At 41.1% G+C, this 18202-nt stretch overlaps 1 protein-coding gene across 5 annotated transcripts in view; it reads left to right on the top strand.

Moving 5' to 3' along the window:
- Positions 1–18202, top strand: part of iqsec1b (IQ motif and Sec7 domain ArfGEF 1b) — a 199272-nt gene that overhangs the window by 95997 nt on the left and 85073 nt on the right. For 4 of the 5 annotated variants that reach the window (XM_034585126.1, XM_034585125.1, XM_034585124.1 and 1 more), the window contains one exon: positions 15542–15595. In XM_034585126.1, the coding sequence (XP_034441017.1) occupies positions 15542–15595 (54 nt within the window). Of the gene's footprint in view, positions 1–10034; positions 10039–13041; positions 13045–15541; positions 15596–18202 lie in introns of those variants that run through there. The other variant, XM_034585131.1, reaches the window with a different exon arrangement.

The following is an 18202-nucleotide window of genomic DNA, read 5'->3' as shown; positions in this document are numbered from 1 at the left end:
TTCTGTTTGAGTGGAGAGGAAGAAACCAAAATGGTTTTGTTGTGGTTTCACTCTGAGCAGAGTTCCGACATGTGTAGTGGAGCTCTGAGAGAACAGAGGAAACTGTTCCTACTGCTCTGCATTCATTAGCCTACTTCCAAATCTCTTGTTTTGATCCACTGTAGCTGAAATGTTATGCACACAGCGTGACCTCTTTTTGTTTGAGTAAAGATTCAGCCCATGTGGAAGGAAGCTCACGTTTTCTTATCTGTTTTCCAAAGAAGACCAAATTAAGAATTATCGTCCTCTTTCTTTTTTACTCTTATAGTACGAGATAATTCTAAGGACACAGTAATGCTGTTAATAGTGTGTGTGTGTGTGTGTGTGTGTGTGTGTGTGTGTGTGTGCGTGCGTGCGTGCGTGCGTGCGTGCGTGCGTGCGTGCGTGCGTGCGTGCGTGCGTGCGTGCGTGTGTGTGTGTGTGTGTCCATGCAGAGCAGGTATTTGTAAATGAGAATTACTGTCCCTGTGCTGAAGTGGATCACAAATGATTGTTTCTAAGGCCTGGTTCGTCTTAGAAATAAAGGCCTGCTCACTGGGTCTGTCACACTTTGTATTTTACCACAGTACACAATCCAGTTTACAATGATAACGCTACTAAATATCATTCAAAACAATAGGACATTTGAAACACCGAGACATGTAAGCAAAAACAATCAATCATGTAAGCAAAATACAACAATTGCAAGCAGATATCTTCTGCTTTTGCTAGCGAGTGTAAGATAATGCTGATGCTGGAAGTCTGTGACTTGGTTGAAACTCCATCCAGCTGCCTTTTCTATGTTTCCAACATATTCATTTAAAAAAAAAAGTTAAAGGGTCTTAAATACTCAAATGATAGTTACATATATCATTAATTGCTAATGAAAACAACAGAAGCCAAAGATAGAGGTCCCAGGCAACATTTTAGCATTCTCCTCAGTCCATAACCCATGCTAGTGTTTGCAGCATATGTTAAAGAACAATAAACACAATCCAACCCATTTGTTTCGCTTTATAGCTCAAATGTTTTTGTTGTTGCAAAGGTCATAAAAACACAACAGCCTTGAAAGTGATCTGAGTTTGGAGCCAGCAGTGGTGAAACTGTTATTTTAGCATATTAGCTTCTTTCAGTCATGCAATACACTCTGGACATTTTTCTGAAATTTTCTAGAGGGGATGTATGTGAGAATGAAAATGTTAGGGTCAGTTGCTCTGGACAACGTCGAAACACTTTCTGCCAACCCCCAAGTACAATGTCCAGAATATTCACAGCGAGGATTTAATTTTCAACATGACAGTTGCGATGGTGAAGAAATATCTAAGGATGAAAAGAGGTGCCATACAGAAGACATCAATGAAGATGTCACCTAAGACAGATTTAAGAACAATTGGCTGTTGTTAACGTGTCTGACCCAGAAAATCTCCTCCTGCTCTCTTTATATGTGAAAGGCAACAAATTTGTTGTGGACATTTTCCCGATTTCATATCTCAGAACAGCTTCGTAGAGTTTACCGGCCTCAGGACTTCTCTGCCTGTAAAGAGGTGAAGTCAGATTCCCCAGTGGATGACAACATTGAAATAGAAGACTCTTTCTTTCACACGATGGCTTGAAGGAGCAGCAGGCTTCCTAAGTCTGAGGCCAGATTGATGGTTTGACAGGGTTACTGGGAAAACAATGAGGTTTCCCATCTTTCACTAAGACTCCATGAGTGCCAGAGGGCGGGTGTCAAGGCCAAATTGGATTACATGCTTTCAAGATGAAGTTGTTCTTGCTGTTGACCTTGGGACTTCAATAGTGATTCAATTTGAAGTCCATACAATCTGCTGAGTGATTACTGTAAACATGGCTACAAACACATTCCTTGTTTTCTTTTCTCACACCAGTAATGGATATATCTTCCATGAAAATGATGAACATTACCCTTCCCCTTCCACATCTGAAGAAATCTGATAAAGTTGTTTTCGTAATGTAAAATCTTAAATAACCAGATCTCATTGGGGCTGAAGCATCTGTGTTTAAAATTAATTCTTAACATTAAAGGAGCCCTAATTTTCTTATGTAGTGCCAGACTGACTGAGTATCACTATAAACCTCCTGCTGTTGGAATCAGAAGGAAATATTCAGATCTACCTCCTGTGAAGTCAGACTCCATTCTTTTGACTCAGGTTATTACTTCGCTTCTTGCTCACTTGGCTGTGACAGCTTGCTGTCACACTTTCCGTGCGGTGGAATCGGAGATAATTAACTGTAATGATAATGGCCACCATTTGCCATTTCGATTAGTATCATTTTAATCATCATTACATTGTTGTCTGGCTGTGACATGACATTAATAAGACGAGGTGATAGTGTGTACATAGTGAGGGCAATGGTGGTGGCTCGCCAGGCCTGAAAGGAGCAGCTTCCTGCTCTGCCTGCTGGAGACAGGGAGGGGGGATGTTGGTGAACACTGCTAGTGCAACTCTTCACTATCAAAGAACATTATTGGATGCAATTTAGCTGAAGTTACAACAGGCCGTGTTGTCGCTAATCATTCAATCACAAATTGAGAGCAGAACCTAGAGCCTCTGATACAGAGATCCCACTATGCCTTTAAGAAGACCCCTTATTATGTTGCCTTTGCTTGTTTGCACCAAAACAAAGAATGCCAACATTTTGCTGCCCCCCCTTGAGTGATTGTAGATACCATGTTGTTGTTCTGGAATCAGAAGTGTGAAGTGAAACACAACAGCATCGGGATCTATCCCCTGATGCCTGTTCTCTCTTTTACACAGATGTTGTTTTGGATCTGTGACTTCCTCTGCTGACGACATAAGGGCAGAGCAGAAATGCCCCCAATTGCTGGTTTGTACCTTTTATGCAGGACGGCGAGGCAGAATAAAGGTGCAACACAGTGTTGCCGTGAACAGGCTGTGTAAATAAGGGATTACACTGACAGGCTCCATGTAGTTTATATTTTTCATGAGAAAGTCAGTCAAGACTTTCTGCTTGTATAAACACGCCAATCTTGGATTTAGTAATCTCATCAAATTGAATGTAGATGAGTTGGATCCATCTTAGAGAATTATGTATACGCTCCATCATTGACCTATTTGCATACTGTATATATATATATATATGTAGTGCACATACTGCAGTTTTGCCGATGGTGAGGAATGTCCGTCTTGCTGTGACTTCATGTATTACACTGCACTGGTCTTTCAGTCACTGAGGCTCATTCTCCCCCTTGCTGGCAGGACTGCAGCCGGTATGTGATGCCAGATACACGTGTTTGGCAGAGCTTCTGTTTCTGTAAATGTCACAGATAAATGTTAGGGGCCAAACAAGCCTTAATTCATTCTGGGCCTGTCAGACACATTTCACACTCTCCCATATGTACATTTTCACTTTTGCATAAACACTCTGCACTCTTATTTACATATAGTTTTATTCTCACATTTGAACACACAGTGCACACTGTTAGGCAAAAATGGTACATGTATTCATTCTGAGCAGTTCGGTACAGGATCTTTGGTTTAGTATGTGAGTTTTGGGGGCTTTATTTGAACTGTTAATCAAATACTAAATGTTGAATTGTTACAACACTCTAATAAGCTCCATATAAACATGAAAAGTTCTGGCAGTAGGTAAACTTCTTACCTAAAATAAAACCATATTTTTCAGGTTAGCCCCTAGATGAGTGCTGCTGGTTGAAACTCTATGAATGAGCATGCTTCTGCACAATTTGTAGGCGAGGGACAAGGCTGCAAGCCTTCTGTTTTTTTTTCAGTTTGACCTGAGAAGGTTTGAGAAGGCTTTGGTTGCCCACAGGTCCATATGGAGAGAAAAAAGAGGTTTCTTGTTGAGAACACATTGGCCGAATAACATTGGCTAGTGTTTTTTTAATTTATCTTCATTCATAAGCAGATCGCTGCAGATTGAGATTAGCCAAAATGTCGGCTGGGCCTAACACACTTGTCAGACTGTAACCAGTGTTCTGCGAATGAAAGATTGGCCCTGATATCTATACTGTCTGCACCGGAAGCCCCAAAATATTGGCCATTGCCCCCAGACTCTAATTCATCATCAGATGATAGCCGATGGGCTCCAAGATTGCTGTTGGTTAGGCAAACACAAAGAGAAACCAGAACTGAAAGTCGCTTCTGTTGTTTTGGAGCGTTGTGGTTTGCCAGTGACAATTTTCACCCAAAGATGAATATGTCTCTGGAAACATTTGTATATGAAAATAAGTAAAAACCCATTAGCAAGAAGTGTGCAAGTATAAATGTTACAATTTCTAAAATAAGAACAGAATTGCTCATGAGCAGTTTATTAGAATGTACTACACTTGCCTTACTTGTTTTAACATTAGTACCATGCTTGTCTTTGGTTATAGTAAAGGAGTATTGCTGCTGTAGTGTCTTCCACTCTGCGTTGTGGATAACAATGAAGACAGACTCCAAAGGAAATGGCTTTCATGAGTGTGCTGCATGCTCAGCGCCTTCCCGAGAGAATCCAGAGCAAAGAGGAAGTGCATGCGCACCAGCCGTTCCAAAAAACAATAAATAAAATAAGTGGAACGAATAAAATAAATAAGTAAGCAAAATCAAATTTACATATATTAAATAATCTAACATACATGCTCAGCGCCTGTATAACATGCATATCATTACTTTTCAGTCATCAGTTAGCATGCTAATGATGCATGTGCACCGCGGCCACGACACACCTCTTCATCCACATGCAGATTAACACAGAAACAGAAATAACTGACAAGACGAAAAATTGACATGAAATCACGAGAACAACATTACATAATATCTATAGTAACTTATTATAGTATTTACAACATTTAATTAACACAAGTGGGGAGAGCAAAGAAAGTGCGTACCTTCCTGAGAGAATCCAGAGTGAAGAGGAAGTATCACCGCGGAATCACGAGTAATAGAGCTTTCAGAATAAAACGCTTGCTCTAACTCCGGCACTACTCCTCGCCATCCCACCGAATACACGCACACTCAACACAATACTAAGCCTTCTTATGTACACAATTATAAAAGAACAGAATGATGGAAACTCAACAAAAGAATCAAACAAAAACCCCTTAACACCGGAAGTGGCAATCCGCCTCCTTCATAAAATAAATGTGTCAATATAGCACAACAACAATATGCCCCTACTACACTGCCACATTGACAGCAAGAATTACAGTCATTGAGGCCTGACAGTATTTCTAGTACATCACTGACACATACAAAGGTTAGTGTGGGACCAACCGTTTGGTGGGACATGACACCGTCATTTTACTGGTGTGTAATATTGTTTACTACTAACACTAGTACAAACACACAAACAACACTTCCTTCCTCCTATGGTTCTTAGTTTCAAAATTGTGCAGTGTTTTACATGGCTATATATTAGTCCTCTAGGTTTGGATTTCTGCCATCTGTTTTTGTGAGCTTGTAATGGTCATTGTAATTGTTCCTATATGGTTTATGAAACCCCAGAGTGTGTTTCTCTGCTTCTAAAGCAGTAATTTACTTGAAGGCATGTAATTACCATCTTGGTTATTAACAACCAACAGTTGTAACTTCGCCATCTGTATGTGACCAGACAAACACAACAGAGAACTCATTAATGATAGATATAAGCTGTTGTTCTGTTCCTTAATCCAGCTGTCACACCACTTTCCTGGACTGACTCCCTCCCACTTTGATATGATGCTGTGTTGTATAATGATAAAGTAAAGCGTTTTCGGAAGTGTCACTGTAATACGGTTAAGGGTGTTTAGGCCTAATTAAAGAAATGGAGGAACACCACAGCTGATAACAATGAGAGCTTTCTGTTATGTCAGAATTTCACACATATTTGAAATGACACAGAATTACACACAGAATGAAGCCCCTTAAATGAACTGTGCATACTTAAATAATCCCTGTCACTGTCTGTCAGTCAACATGTCTCTGAAGGGAAAGATGATATATTGCAGAGCTTGATAGTGGCTCTGTAGCTGACCAACAAACTCTAATCACATGGCTCAGTTTCACACATCACACACAGCCAGTGGTTTCTAATCAAACAACTGACCTGAGGTCAGGTGGTGGTCTGCGAGAACACAACATATGGATGAAACGCAGAAATTCAATAAAACATCAGCCATGTGTTAGATGTGTAGAGGGAAAGGAGAAATGAATACAGCAGTTTTTGAGCTCTCTACTGGAGATGGTTTCTTTCTCCATGCAATGACACAGAAAATTAATTATTCACATGTGCCTTTGGCCTAATGTGAACCACGATGAAAGTAGATTTTAGATTAACGGTGTGTCGACACTGTCCTTTTGTTCTGAAGTCTCTCCAGAGGGACAAGTGGGACAGACCTCAGTGAGTGAAAAAACACTGCCCTCTGTTGGTCCTTTTACCGGCTCCACACTGTGACCACACACAGACACACACACACACACACACACACACTCGCACACACACAAACACCTATCCATAAAATCCATTCATACTATTATTACAATCATGTAGCCATTTACTGAAAAGACATCAGTGACAACACAGGGTCACACCTGTAAAATATATCATCTTAAAACCAGAGACAAGATATTTTCTTGCCTTGTCACTTGTCTTTGTTGAAAACACACTCGCTGCAGTGACATCTTGTTGTAATCTTGTTCTGAAGTTAATGAAACATGTGCAACTGTGTGATTGTGCACAGCCTCAGATGGCAGCTAGAGGAAGCAGGCACAAAACTCCATTTTGTGAACCTCTCCAGCAAGAATTTGTAAGAATGTGTGACTGGTGGCAGATACATGATTACTTTATGGCTTAGAGCTTTTTTTATGTGGTCTCACTAAAACAGACAATGAGCTGAGACTCACTGTTAAGCTCCGTTAGCCGAGGTCAGATACAGACTCAGGTGCTATATTTATCAGTAGCCGTTTTCAGACATGACATGAGAATTGGGACTTTCACACATGCACAACGCAGCGGGAGGTTCTCTGCACAGACGCATTCACAACAGCAACAAATCCTCTGGATTATGTAACGTCGTATTAATTCCGCTGTGGAATCACGTGATCATGTTAACAGCCCCCTGACACTTTCATCTGCTCTTATCACCACAAACTCTCTTGACATATTCGTCAGTGTCTTCTCTGGAACCACTTTTTCACTGCAAGATGTTTGTTTTCTTTTTTTTCTTGCTTTCGTTCACAGTGAATCCAGCGGGGGATCCCTGCTGTGTTCTCACACCGGATTCTCCTAACATTCTGTAGACTTTATACTAAGAGGCCAGGTGGAGAAAGTCAGCACAAACTGCGGAGGCTCTCTGACATTTGCGTTCACACATGCACCTCCGCCGGAGAAAATACAAAGGATTTGTGGAGTTCAGTGCAAGTCTGAAAGCAGCTTATGGTTGATGCCTGTCATGCTGTCATCTCATACATTACTAATATAAAAGTTCTGATCGTAGACATGTTAATCGTATGAATGTTTTTTCCTGTTAGCATGTTTTCTGTATCATTCCATCCAACTGTCAAATAAACACAGCAAAGAAACAAACTGGAGTTTTGGGAAATAACCAAGTGAAATGCAATCATATTTAAACTGTAGTTCAGTCAGTAGTTGCATAGATGTACCTACAGTACTAGTCACAATTACTGGGACCCCTGAATTTTAAACAGAAATAAATTTAAATGAATCCATTTGTAAATCCGACTATTGTGAAAGCCCATTTTCAGCTTCCTCAGGTCAGGACTCACTGCTGGCCAGTTTAAAACAGCTCATCTTTTCCTTTTCAACCATTCTATTGTGCCGCTGTGGTTCATTGTCCTGCTGAAAGACCCAAGACCTTCACCTCCACCCTGGTTTTGTGACACTGGGTAACACACTTTGCTGTGAAATGCTTTGGTAATATTGTGATGCTGTCATCCCTCTGATACATTCAAGGCCTCCAGTGCCAGAGGCAACACAGCAGTCCCACAGCATGATGGAGCCCCACTGTGTTTTACTGTAGGGTGTTCTTCTCCTTATGGGTTTCACTAAACAAACTGATACACTTCATATCCAAACAGCGCTTCTCTGGTTTCATCTGTTTGTAAAACATTATCCTTTTTTGGCTTTTCTTTCAAAAGTTGTGTCCTCGTTTGTGTTCATCTATAAAGCCCTGTTTGGTATAGTGTGCAGTGTTTTGTTTAGTTCCGTGTGGTGTATGGTACAGGTTCAAACCACCACTCCAAATTGCTCCAGGTCAGCCCGAAGCTGTTTTTTTCCACAATCCCACTTCACCGACTTTGCTCATTTCCTTTTTTTTTTAACAGTTGTATGGCTGTGAAATTTCTGGATAACGTTCCAAACTGTTGAAACAGGGATTTAAGGTTTATTTGGCGATTATGTTGATTTGATAATAGCATTATTATTATTTTTGATAATAGCACAATCTGTGCAACTGAACCGAAACAATGAAACAGCATGAGAAACAACTTGAGGTGAAAGATGGTAAAATGCTCAGTGGAGTATAGATAAAGTTATCTGATAATTCTCAGTCCCACAAAGTGTCATTTGATCCATTGTTAACCCCTCGTGTAGTGCCTATTCTAAACCTGCCTGTTTGGAATGGGCTGTTTGCTTGACCTGTGTTAAAACTGGTTGCAGCTTTCTTTCTGAAAATGTAAAAATGACCTGCAGTAATCCAATGGCAGCAATTAAAGCCCTGCTGCAAAAAGAAATGCTCACCTGTTTACCCAAAGATTCGTGAAGCTCTACTGAGTACGCAGAGTCAGTTGTTCTGATTTTCCATTTTGGGATTCTGTTGTCGTTGATGTCCCAGCCGCTGCTACAGAGCGCTGGTCGCCTGCAAAGCTTTTTAATATCGAACGCATTGCATGTTTAAATCCCACCAATATCAACACTGCTCTCCCTTTGGACCTCAAGAATACACATGCCAAGTGTAAAGCTGATAAGATGAACGGTTCCCGAGATATGTGAGCCGAGTACAGGTAGACATGAGATTTATGGAAGTAGTAGATAGATATAGGGAATATTTATATCCACAACTACAGGACTTTTTATGTTGGTGGTTGAGGTGTTGAGGTGTACATGTCTAAAGCTGACACTCGCACCTGTCCTGTCTCTGACTGTTAGCTTTCAGGTCAGTTAAACACATGCTGTCTCTGTTCCTCTTCTCACTGAGCGATGACACAGGAAGAGGACGTAAGAAAAACATCTGTCAGGAAATTCCATATGAAAATGTGACCCATTGACCTACTGGCCTGTTCAGGTTTGGTAGCAGAACAATGTGGAGCTGCACAGTGCATGTGTCCTCTGACCCTGGCTAGAGGAGTGTTGTTGCATTTTTGAGGCAGGACAGCCGGAGGAGGGAGACAGTGACCATAGAGACAGGAATAGCTCTTTGACGATTTTTCTTTTAATCACTCACATCCACAGGCACACACACACTCACACACTCACACACACACACACACACACACACACACACACACACACACACACACACACACAAACACGATATCACTGCTGCACACTCACTTGTGTCCTTACTGCTGCATAAATGTAGAAGTGATTAGCAAACCAAGGCCAAAATCTGCAAAATGGCTTTTGTCAAACAGAACTCACACTCAATAAACTGATCATGTGTCTCACTGAACAAATCCATGATGATTGAATTTCTACTTCACAACCTCTTCCCCATTCTGTGTCTTCCGTTTCCCCGACTGCAAGCAGGGTAGTGATGTTTTCGTGTGTATTTTTTTTGTTAGCCACTGGCTTTTTTCTCTTATGATGAATGCACAGTAATATGACTCCAAAAAAACTCCCTCTACCTAGAGAAACTTTACACCTCCTTCCACTCTAAACCCTTCACCAACTCCCATACTAATATGTTTTAGTTTTAAATGCATCATTTACATTTACACCTGACATCCACACCACTCGGAGTTTCAAACTCCTAAAATGGAGAACGTTTGTGGAAATATTGAATTAAATATTGTTTTAGTGTAGTAGGGCTGCATTTTTGTCTGGACTGGAGATTATTGGTGATAAGGGCCGACACCAGTGTAAATGTGCTGTCAACAAGAACACGTGATTTTCGCAGCAGAATTTATATGTGTGCCCTCCATCTGCCGGTCATCTGAACACGAAGGATCTTGTGTTGTGAACGCGCCTGAATGTGAAAGGCAAACTCTGGAGAATGTCTGGACCCCATTGTGTGGAATTTTTGTTCATGTCTGTAAACAGCTTAACAGTTCGACCAAGACGGTCCAAGAAATTACATTTTCACCATTGTCATTTCTAATGCGTTGTATTTTCTACAAATAAGAAATCAACTGCAGAGGGGACAATCTTCTTCCTGTCCACGCTGGCATGCACATAGCCAGTGTACGTGAATGGTCAGGTGTTGTCCATTTTTAGGTACATTTTTTATGTTTGCGGACATGAATGGACGCCTGAATCATTCAGTTCATGAGTCATGGGGAGAATGGGCTCTGTTTAGAGATGGTCACTCAAGTTTGACATAACTGGCTTCTATCACTCTTTCAAACCATCAGTGTTTTTTTGTACATTCTTGTTCTGACATCAATGTGCATTGGCCATCAGATATAGATGGACTGCTGTCATGATTCAATATCCCCAGTGCAGTCTGAGAAAGACAGAGTATTTCCTTTGAAATCTCCTGAACTGAACTTGCTGTCCATTGATGATTAATGTGAAGGCTGCCAATGCCTGTGTTTTGACTATGTTCATCTGATCTTGGTAGTTATGACTGAGGCCTCAAATCTAGCATGGCTCATAGGACCTCGTGCAAGTTGGCCTTTACCGAGAGTTTTACCAGATGAATCAATTATGTCAGCCTCGAGCTGCCCTTTGTCTGCGGCAGACAGCCTTCGGTGCTCAATGCACACGACCAAGTCCCTTAATCCAGCCAGGTTCCCCAGAGACCAGTTTCCAATGATGAGTCAGACCAGAGATGTGGCTGTCAGCGTCACTCCAGTCTGAATGCCGCTAAAGATCTGTGTTGTTTGTACTGTAGAAGCAAGATGATGGCCCCTGGGGGGTCTTACTCATTCCCTGCTGTCGAGGGAGGGGTTTAACAAATCAAATCTACACCACAAAGTGAGTGCACATGCAGCAACCCATCCAGCAGTATTCTTCGAACTGACAAACTCCCTCCTCCTTGTAAATTTTCTCTCTGGCTGTGAAAAGACTGAAAACATCTCCCATATGGATAACTCACATTCTCTAAGACTAGACGGAGAACCAAGCGGGAGGTATTGTTGGACATGCAACCATGACGTTGATCTCTACGGTTTGTGTAGATTGCTGCCAAATGTCCCTAAGAAGAGGGATAAGAGATAAGAGATATTTGCTTTCAGTCATCACTATTATCATGACAACTGTTGTAAAGGCCTCGCCTGTGATTGATGTTCCAGCGTCCTTGCGCTTCAACTCTCACCAGGTCAAAAAGGATCCGCCATTTCTGCACAGTGTGTGTTCCTGTGAGGAAGATGCAGCAAAGTTCTACAGCATGTGATACATGCAGAGCGTATTCAGCAGTCATGTTGTCTGCTGAGTGATGGTGCAGCTTTTCATTTTGTTGTTGCGCAACTGCCTATTTCCAGCCTTTTTTTTAATCACACAATAGGGTGATTGGCTCCACCCTCCATTCCCTCTCCCTGATTATGGCATACCTCTGCCAGAAGGTTACAAAACAGTCTTGACGTGAGCGTTAGCTGATAGCCATCAATGCATCCTTGATAAAACCAGCCTTTGCTTTCTCTGCAGGTTTGAAATGTTTCGAGCAAAGAAAGAAAAAGAGCAGCTCACTGCAAACTAAGACAGCACTAGACCCTGCTTTCCTGATGAGATGTGGTGTCACTCTGAATTGCTCCTCCTCGATAGTACTTTTGTTACAGGTGACAAGTTGCCACCCGCTGCTTACCCCTGACAGGTCCATTAACAGATGCTGAGGCACTTTTACTACTTAATATGAGGCTGCTGGCTTGTGTGTTGGTGTTCAAGCTGACATTGCCTTACCTTGTAGCCAGTTGATTGAATTTGGTACTTGAACAACTCCTAAATAAAACAGCTGCTACTTGCAATCCCCAGCAGCTTTATCTCAGACTTGGCTGCTTTTCCAGCAAACACTACGGATATTGTTCTTTGGGAAGCTGGTGAGGGGTCATGCCCATGTCAGTGTGCTGGCAACACCGATGGTTGGCTGGGGCACTTGTGAGGTGTTGTGTGAGCCACCTATATCTGTGGTTCCCAGGTTATGATCTCCTAAGGCATCTCAAAACAAAAGGATAAGAAAGAAAAAAGACTAAAGATATGTCCGTAAATCTCTTCTTGTTCACTATGTAGTATGATGTCCATCATTTCATTCACATGTCCATATTCTGCATGAGTTTGTAAATGTGTCTACTATATACGACACTTGAAATTCAACAATGGAACAAAAAAGCAATAGCCTTATGTTAATTATATTTGGGAATATGCATTTTAGAGATTACTACCACATAGATTTTGTTCACATTTTGTTCTGATTCCTTAAGTTAATATTCTTAAAATTTTAAAACTAAGGTACACACATTGTGCAGTATATAACATTTTATAAAATGCAAGGCAAGGCATTTTTTTATAAATCACCTTTCATACACAGAGGTAGATTCAAGGTGCTGTACAGGGACATTAAAAACAACACAGAGACAATTTATTAAATAAAATCAAAATAATTTAAATATGAAGGCACAGCTAAAAACTAATTTCAAGTTTCAAACGGGTAGTATACAGGAAATTTAAAAAAGGATACTTCTGTATCAAAATTTTGAAATAAGTGGAAAGGGAAAAATAATACAAATAAAATAGATCTGTGTAAAATAATAAAATGAAAATCAAATCAAATTCAATGATGGTATGACCTTGCAAAATAGCTTAGTTAAATGCACTTGTAAGTAAAAAAGTTTTCAACCTGCTTTTAAATATTGCAAGTGATGGAGCATTCCTATGATCCTCAGGCAGTGGGTTCCAGCGCTGTGCTGCACAGTGACTGAAAGCTGCTTCTCCATGTTTGGGAACCACTAGCAGACCACTCCCCAGTGATCTCAGGGGTCTGGCTGTGTTATATTAGACTAACATGTCTGTTAGGTATATGGAAATAGCTTGATTAACAGATTTAAATATGAGCAGTTCAACTTTCAAATCAGTCTTGTGGCTTACTGGCAGCCAGTGTAGACATTTAAGAACACGGGTGATGCGGGCAGTCTGTTGTGATTTGGTTAAAACTCTTGTAGATTCATTTTCCATGGGTTTTAAGTGTCTAATTGACTTTTTTTCTTTTGTCCTGATAGATTTGTCCAGTGCAGTAGTCAATTGTACTGGAAATAACAGCATGAATCGGTTTTCCAAGTCTTGTTTTCTCATGAGGTCCCTGACTTTGTTTTCGAGGTGATAAAAATGCTGATTCTGTGATTTCTCTAATGTGACTGTTGAAAGTTAGGTCAGCGTCACTGTAATGCGAACATTGCATTACAGTCACATGTGCCAGTGAGGACACAAATTGATAATTAGCTATCTGAATATCTCAACATACTGCGAGCCACTGCCGCTTCCATTGTTTTCAGTGGGAACATGGCAGCAGATGTGGCGCCCTGGGCTGCTGCCAGTAGTAAGGAAAGCGAAGGGCGGCTGTGGAGTTCATTTTCAATCTGCTGTCACGGCGCACAATGTAACCATAGCAACCGCAGTGAAGGAGCTGATTTCACAAATACTGTGAAATACTCACAAATATCTGAATGGAAGGCATCGTCACCAACAGAGGACAAACGTTTAACTGCATCAGTTTCCATGTCCAGTTATCTGCTCTGAGACAATAAACCATGTATTTCCGCCACCATGTTGGAGCAGCAAGTACAGGCACAATGATGTCAGCATGCAAAAAAGTTCGCAATGACAATGCAAAGATGCTGATGTTTAGCCGGTGGGATGTTTTACACGTTTAACATCTTAAATTTTGTTATTATGGATAATTTGCACCAAACACAAAGTCGAGCTGAGGCTGATGTTCATGTCAGTTCTGCAGGTATTTGACCATAAACCAAAAGTAAAACTTTGGTGAAATTCACCCTGAAGGGAAATTGATGTGTGTGTACCAAATTATCAATAAGCAATAATCAAGATTATTACTAGAGAACACAAACAACAACCTCATGATGACTCCAGAAGTTAAGTCTGGGATTCACCAACATCAGCAGATTATAAATATCTGTTAAAAAGAGAAAGAATAATGGCAAGCAACTTTTACTCAGGAGCAAAGCGATAAAACAAGCATCCAACTAATATTGCCATAAAGGTGACTGCATCAATGCAAAACTCATCTTTCCCAGTCCAACAGTTCATAAAGCAGTGGACTGTAGTGCATAGAACAGTGAGCACTACAAAAATTGGTAGAAATGCAAAAAAAAAATGCAAGTATGTGAGGGCATGTAGTAAAAGCTTTCTGCAGAATTTCCTCAAAGTAATCTCCACTCATTAAAAGTCTATCGGTGTGTTTGTTAGAATAGTTTGGTCAGCTGTATGAAATGTGATTAAGGCACGCACCTGCCCAGTCATTTGTACAGTGGTCCATTAGCTGTGAAGCATTCATCCGCTGTGGATGGGAGGCCAAGAAAGGATTCGATTCCCTGATGCCTCTCCCTCTGTAGACCTGCCCTCAACGTAGCCAGTGGTTTCCATAGAGACCTGACAGCCAATCCCATCTCCCCAGCTCAGTACAGTAGTAGGCTACAGTGAGCTGTTGCATGTTGTGCCTTTACAGCGAGATCATCCTTGCTTGTCCAACACACACACACACACACACACACACACACACACACACACACACACACACACACACACACATACACGTGAGGGCACACATACAGGCATGACGCATTGGTAAATAGGATGCTTGTAAAGATTAATGTTGAATATATTTACAGGCATTGAACATAATAACAATGCAATGGGATTATATACATACTTATTTTATTTAGCATTAAGCCTTTCCTCTTCCATTAAAGCTTCACATAATAGCCATATATTGAAATCTGTATTTAGATTCAGAAAATAATGAATATGGAATATATACATAGATGAACAAAATGAGTCTTTTCACTCCCTGTTGCTGTACAACCAAGTCGAACCCCCCAGGCGCTAATAGATATCGACCATACAGATAGGCTTAAGTAGACTTAATGGATATGTACTAGTCTATGTACATGAATATAGATTAAGTAGGTTAAATGCAGTAGAGAGTGTTTGCTTTGCCTTCTGCTAATGAGTTGTGTAGCGCCAGTTACATCATGAGACTGCTGTACGTGAGCCATCATTCCTACTGTGACCAAGCTTGAATGAGCAGCACGCTAAGTCATGGTGTGTGCGTGTGTGTGTGTATATGTGTGTGTGTGATGGGTGACTGAGGGAGCTTTAACTGCATGCCAGTCAGTGTGTGCCTCAGCTTTCTGTTCTCCTGCTCCCCCAGACCAGACTCAGAGGGTCCCAGCTCCGCCATGAGTCACAGACGCCACCATCACTCGTGAGTACACTTGTGTAAATGTTGCATGCTGGGGGATTAGGGGGGGATGAGGTGTAGTCGAAGAAATCTGATAATCAGAATTCACCTGAACAATTTTTTTGGTTCAGTGGACATAGAATTTTGGTTATTTTTCTTCAAGTATTGATGTATGTTACTTTTATGTTCTTATTTCCTGTCTGTTCATGGAGGAAAGTGGTTGTAAAAAACCTTAATCATAGTCAATATGTAACAAAAATGTGTAGCTTGTGTAGAGCTCTTTGCATGTGCATGTGTTCCTGTGTGTGTCTGCATGTCTTCAGCCCAATCAACCACAAATGCAAAAACAATCACTACACTCTGTCTTTTCTGCTGCACTCACAGAAGTAAAGGTTGGACTGTATTTGCGTAGCTCTGATGATGTCACACCAGCGGAGCTATTTATAGAAAGGGGTCTCAAGAAGGCTGGCTTTTTTTTCTCACCCCTTCCTCGAGTGTTATTATTATTCAAAGCCTTTCACCAGCACGTCCTCGTCTCTCAGCCTGTTTAATCTCCCTCTTTGGTGAATTCCGAGCCTTCGGTTGTGGCGTCTCACGGTAGCGGTGACGCTCGTTGCACTTTTTGATTGTTTTCCTCTAAACTCACAGAAACATAATTACATTTCTGGAGGCTATAATCACAGGATCAAGGCAGAAAGAAACAAGCCCAATCGATAGGATTTACAGAGAATTAAAATGCAGAGAATCTCCTGCATGGATTAATGACCACTTCTTCACTGTCTTTGATCATATTTATAAAGGTGATTAATCCTAATGGGAAATCTGGAACAAATAAATCTGGACATATCCGAGCAATAATGGCAGAATTGATACTTCCTATCCTAGAGAATTCATAATGTGGTGTCATGCATCAGGCTTATGTAATATGCTGCACATCATTTAATGTGACTGCTCAGTAAAATGGGAAACAATCTGTCCCAGCAGTACCAGGTAGCAGGATTCTGTGAGGGGAAATGCCTGTTGACCTCTAGTTAATCTGAATACTCATCTGTGTCCAAAGCTCATCTGCTCGTCCCAGGATGTTCGTTAGGCTCTTTGTTTCCTCTGACATCCAGGGGGTCACATAAAACTCATATTTTCTGCTTCACTAAGGCAGGATTGCATAAGAAAGAAGGCGCCTCCATCTGTTCCACCCAAGGCTCGCCCGCACTAAGCAGGGTTTTTAGCATATTGCCAAGCAGCCCCTCCCCTCTCTCGGTCAGGGCACAGCCGCAAAGCAGCGACGCCGGATCATGTGATCTGCCCAAGATCAAGGTCGCTGGTGGGTCTGTCGCGCTGAAGCTGATGGCTCTTTTGTAACTATTGCTGACATCATCATCGTCTCATGAAGTCACATGAATACATGTTTTTTTAAGCCACCCAGCCCCCTTTAAACCTCACTTCTGAGCCAGCAGTGGTACCAGCCTCCGGTCTGAGACACTTGCTCCTCCAGTCTTTCATATAGAAGTGTAGGAGCATTAGGGGAGCTCTGTGTGGCGGTAATCTGCTTCTCGTCCATTTTTCACTCGCTCTGCAGAGAAATCCAGAGCTAATCCAATCTGTAGTGAGACAAGGAAGTGTTGAAATCATGAGGCTTTCTCTTCTTTCTCTACTCAGATAAGTGTCCATGCACGTGGTTCTGTGGTCACCTGTTGTGTTTCGGTTTCCTCATAGCATCGGGTGATCTCAGTGTCTGATGTCTATTGGTGTCTATGGTTGCATTCAGTCTGTTGATCTAAATTCTTAGAGAGCAACAGATTGTTAGGAGGTGAGTTGTGGGACTGTATGTTTAACTATTTGCCGTTTTTGACACTCACTCTGCACCGACGTTGGAAAATGTATTTATAACCATCCTGGCGTTAAGCAAAAGTTACCAAGTTGTATGTGTGCAGAGGTCAAAATGTCTTAATATCCATGTGCAATTCCATTTAAAGTTAATAGATTTTGTTTTGTTTTGTGAACAAAGCTGCTGGTGAGTGTGAAATCTGATATTTTAAAATGTCTAGTGTTCACAGTGTTAGATACTAACACTATTTTCCCTTTGAAAAGGACTGTAAGAAAGTTAGAAAATACTGCTTCAAGTTTATTCTTTCAAAACATTCTTCCTCTTTCAAACTAGGAGCTGATTTTGTCAATGACAAATGTATCTTTATTTATTTAATGTACACTATATTCCCTAGTGTGTACTTAACAGATATTGTTTGCTGTCTTTATAAATTATTTTCTGAACTTTTTAACCGTTTTGTTGCCCTTGTGGTCAAGGCACAGAGGAGCATCATCAGTCATTTCAGGTTTCTGGCCACATAACCAATAAGTCCGATATTCCCTCTCTGCCTATTCTGCCAACAGAAAAATATCGGACTCTTTAGCTGACGGATTGTCGCAGCAGGTAAAAGAACTCTGTGGTGGTCTGTCACCGTGATCGACTCTTTTCAAATTGCACATCGTTGATCAATTGTTAATATACAAAAATTGGTGAGTGCAGCTTTTTAATTATTTATTTTTATATTTTTTAGGGTTTCTGAGTGCATAGTGTTATGGTTTGTGGCAGGTTTGGGCCGACAGCCGTCATGATGTTGACCCAAGAACTGT

This window comes from Hippoglossus hippoglossus, chromosome 5 (genome assembly GCF_009819705.1).
Source record: "Hippoglossus hippoglossus isolate fHipHip1 chromosome 5, fHipHip1.pri, whole genome shotgun sequence".
Lineage (NCBI taxonomy): Eukaryota > Metazoa > Chordata > Actinopteri > Pleuronectiformes > Pleuronectidae > Hippoglossus > Hippoglossus hippoglossus.
The sequence above is the reverse complement of the archived record's forward strand: the minus strand, read 5'-3'. Positions and strand labels throughout refer to the sequence as shown.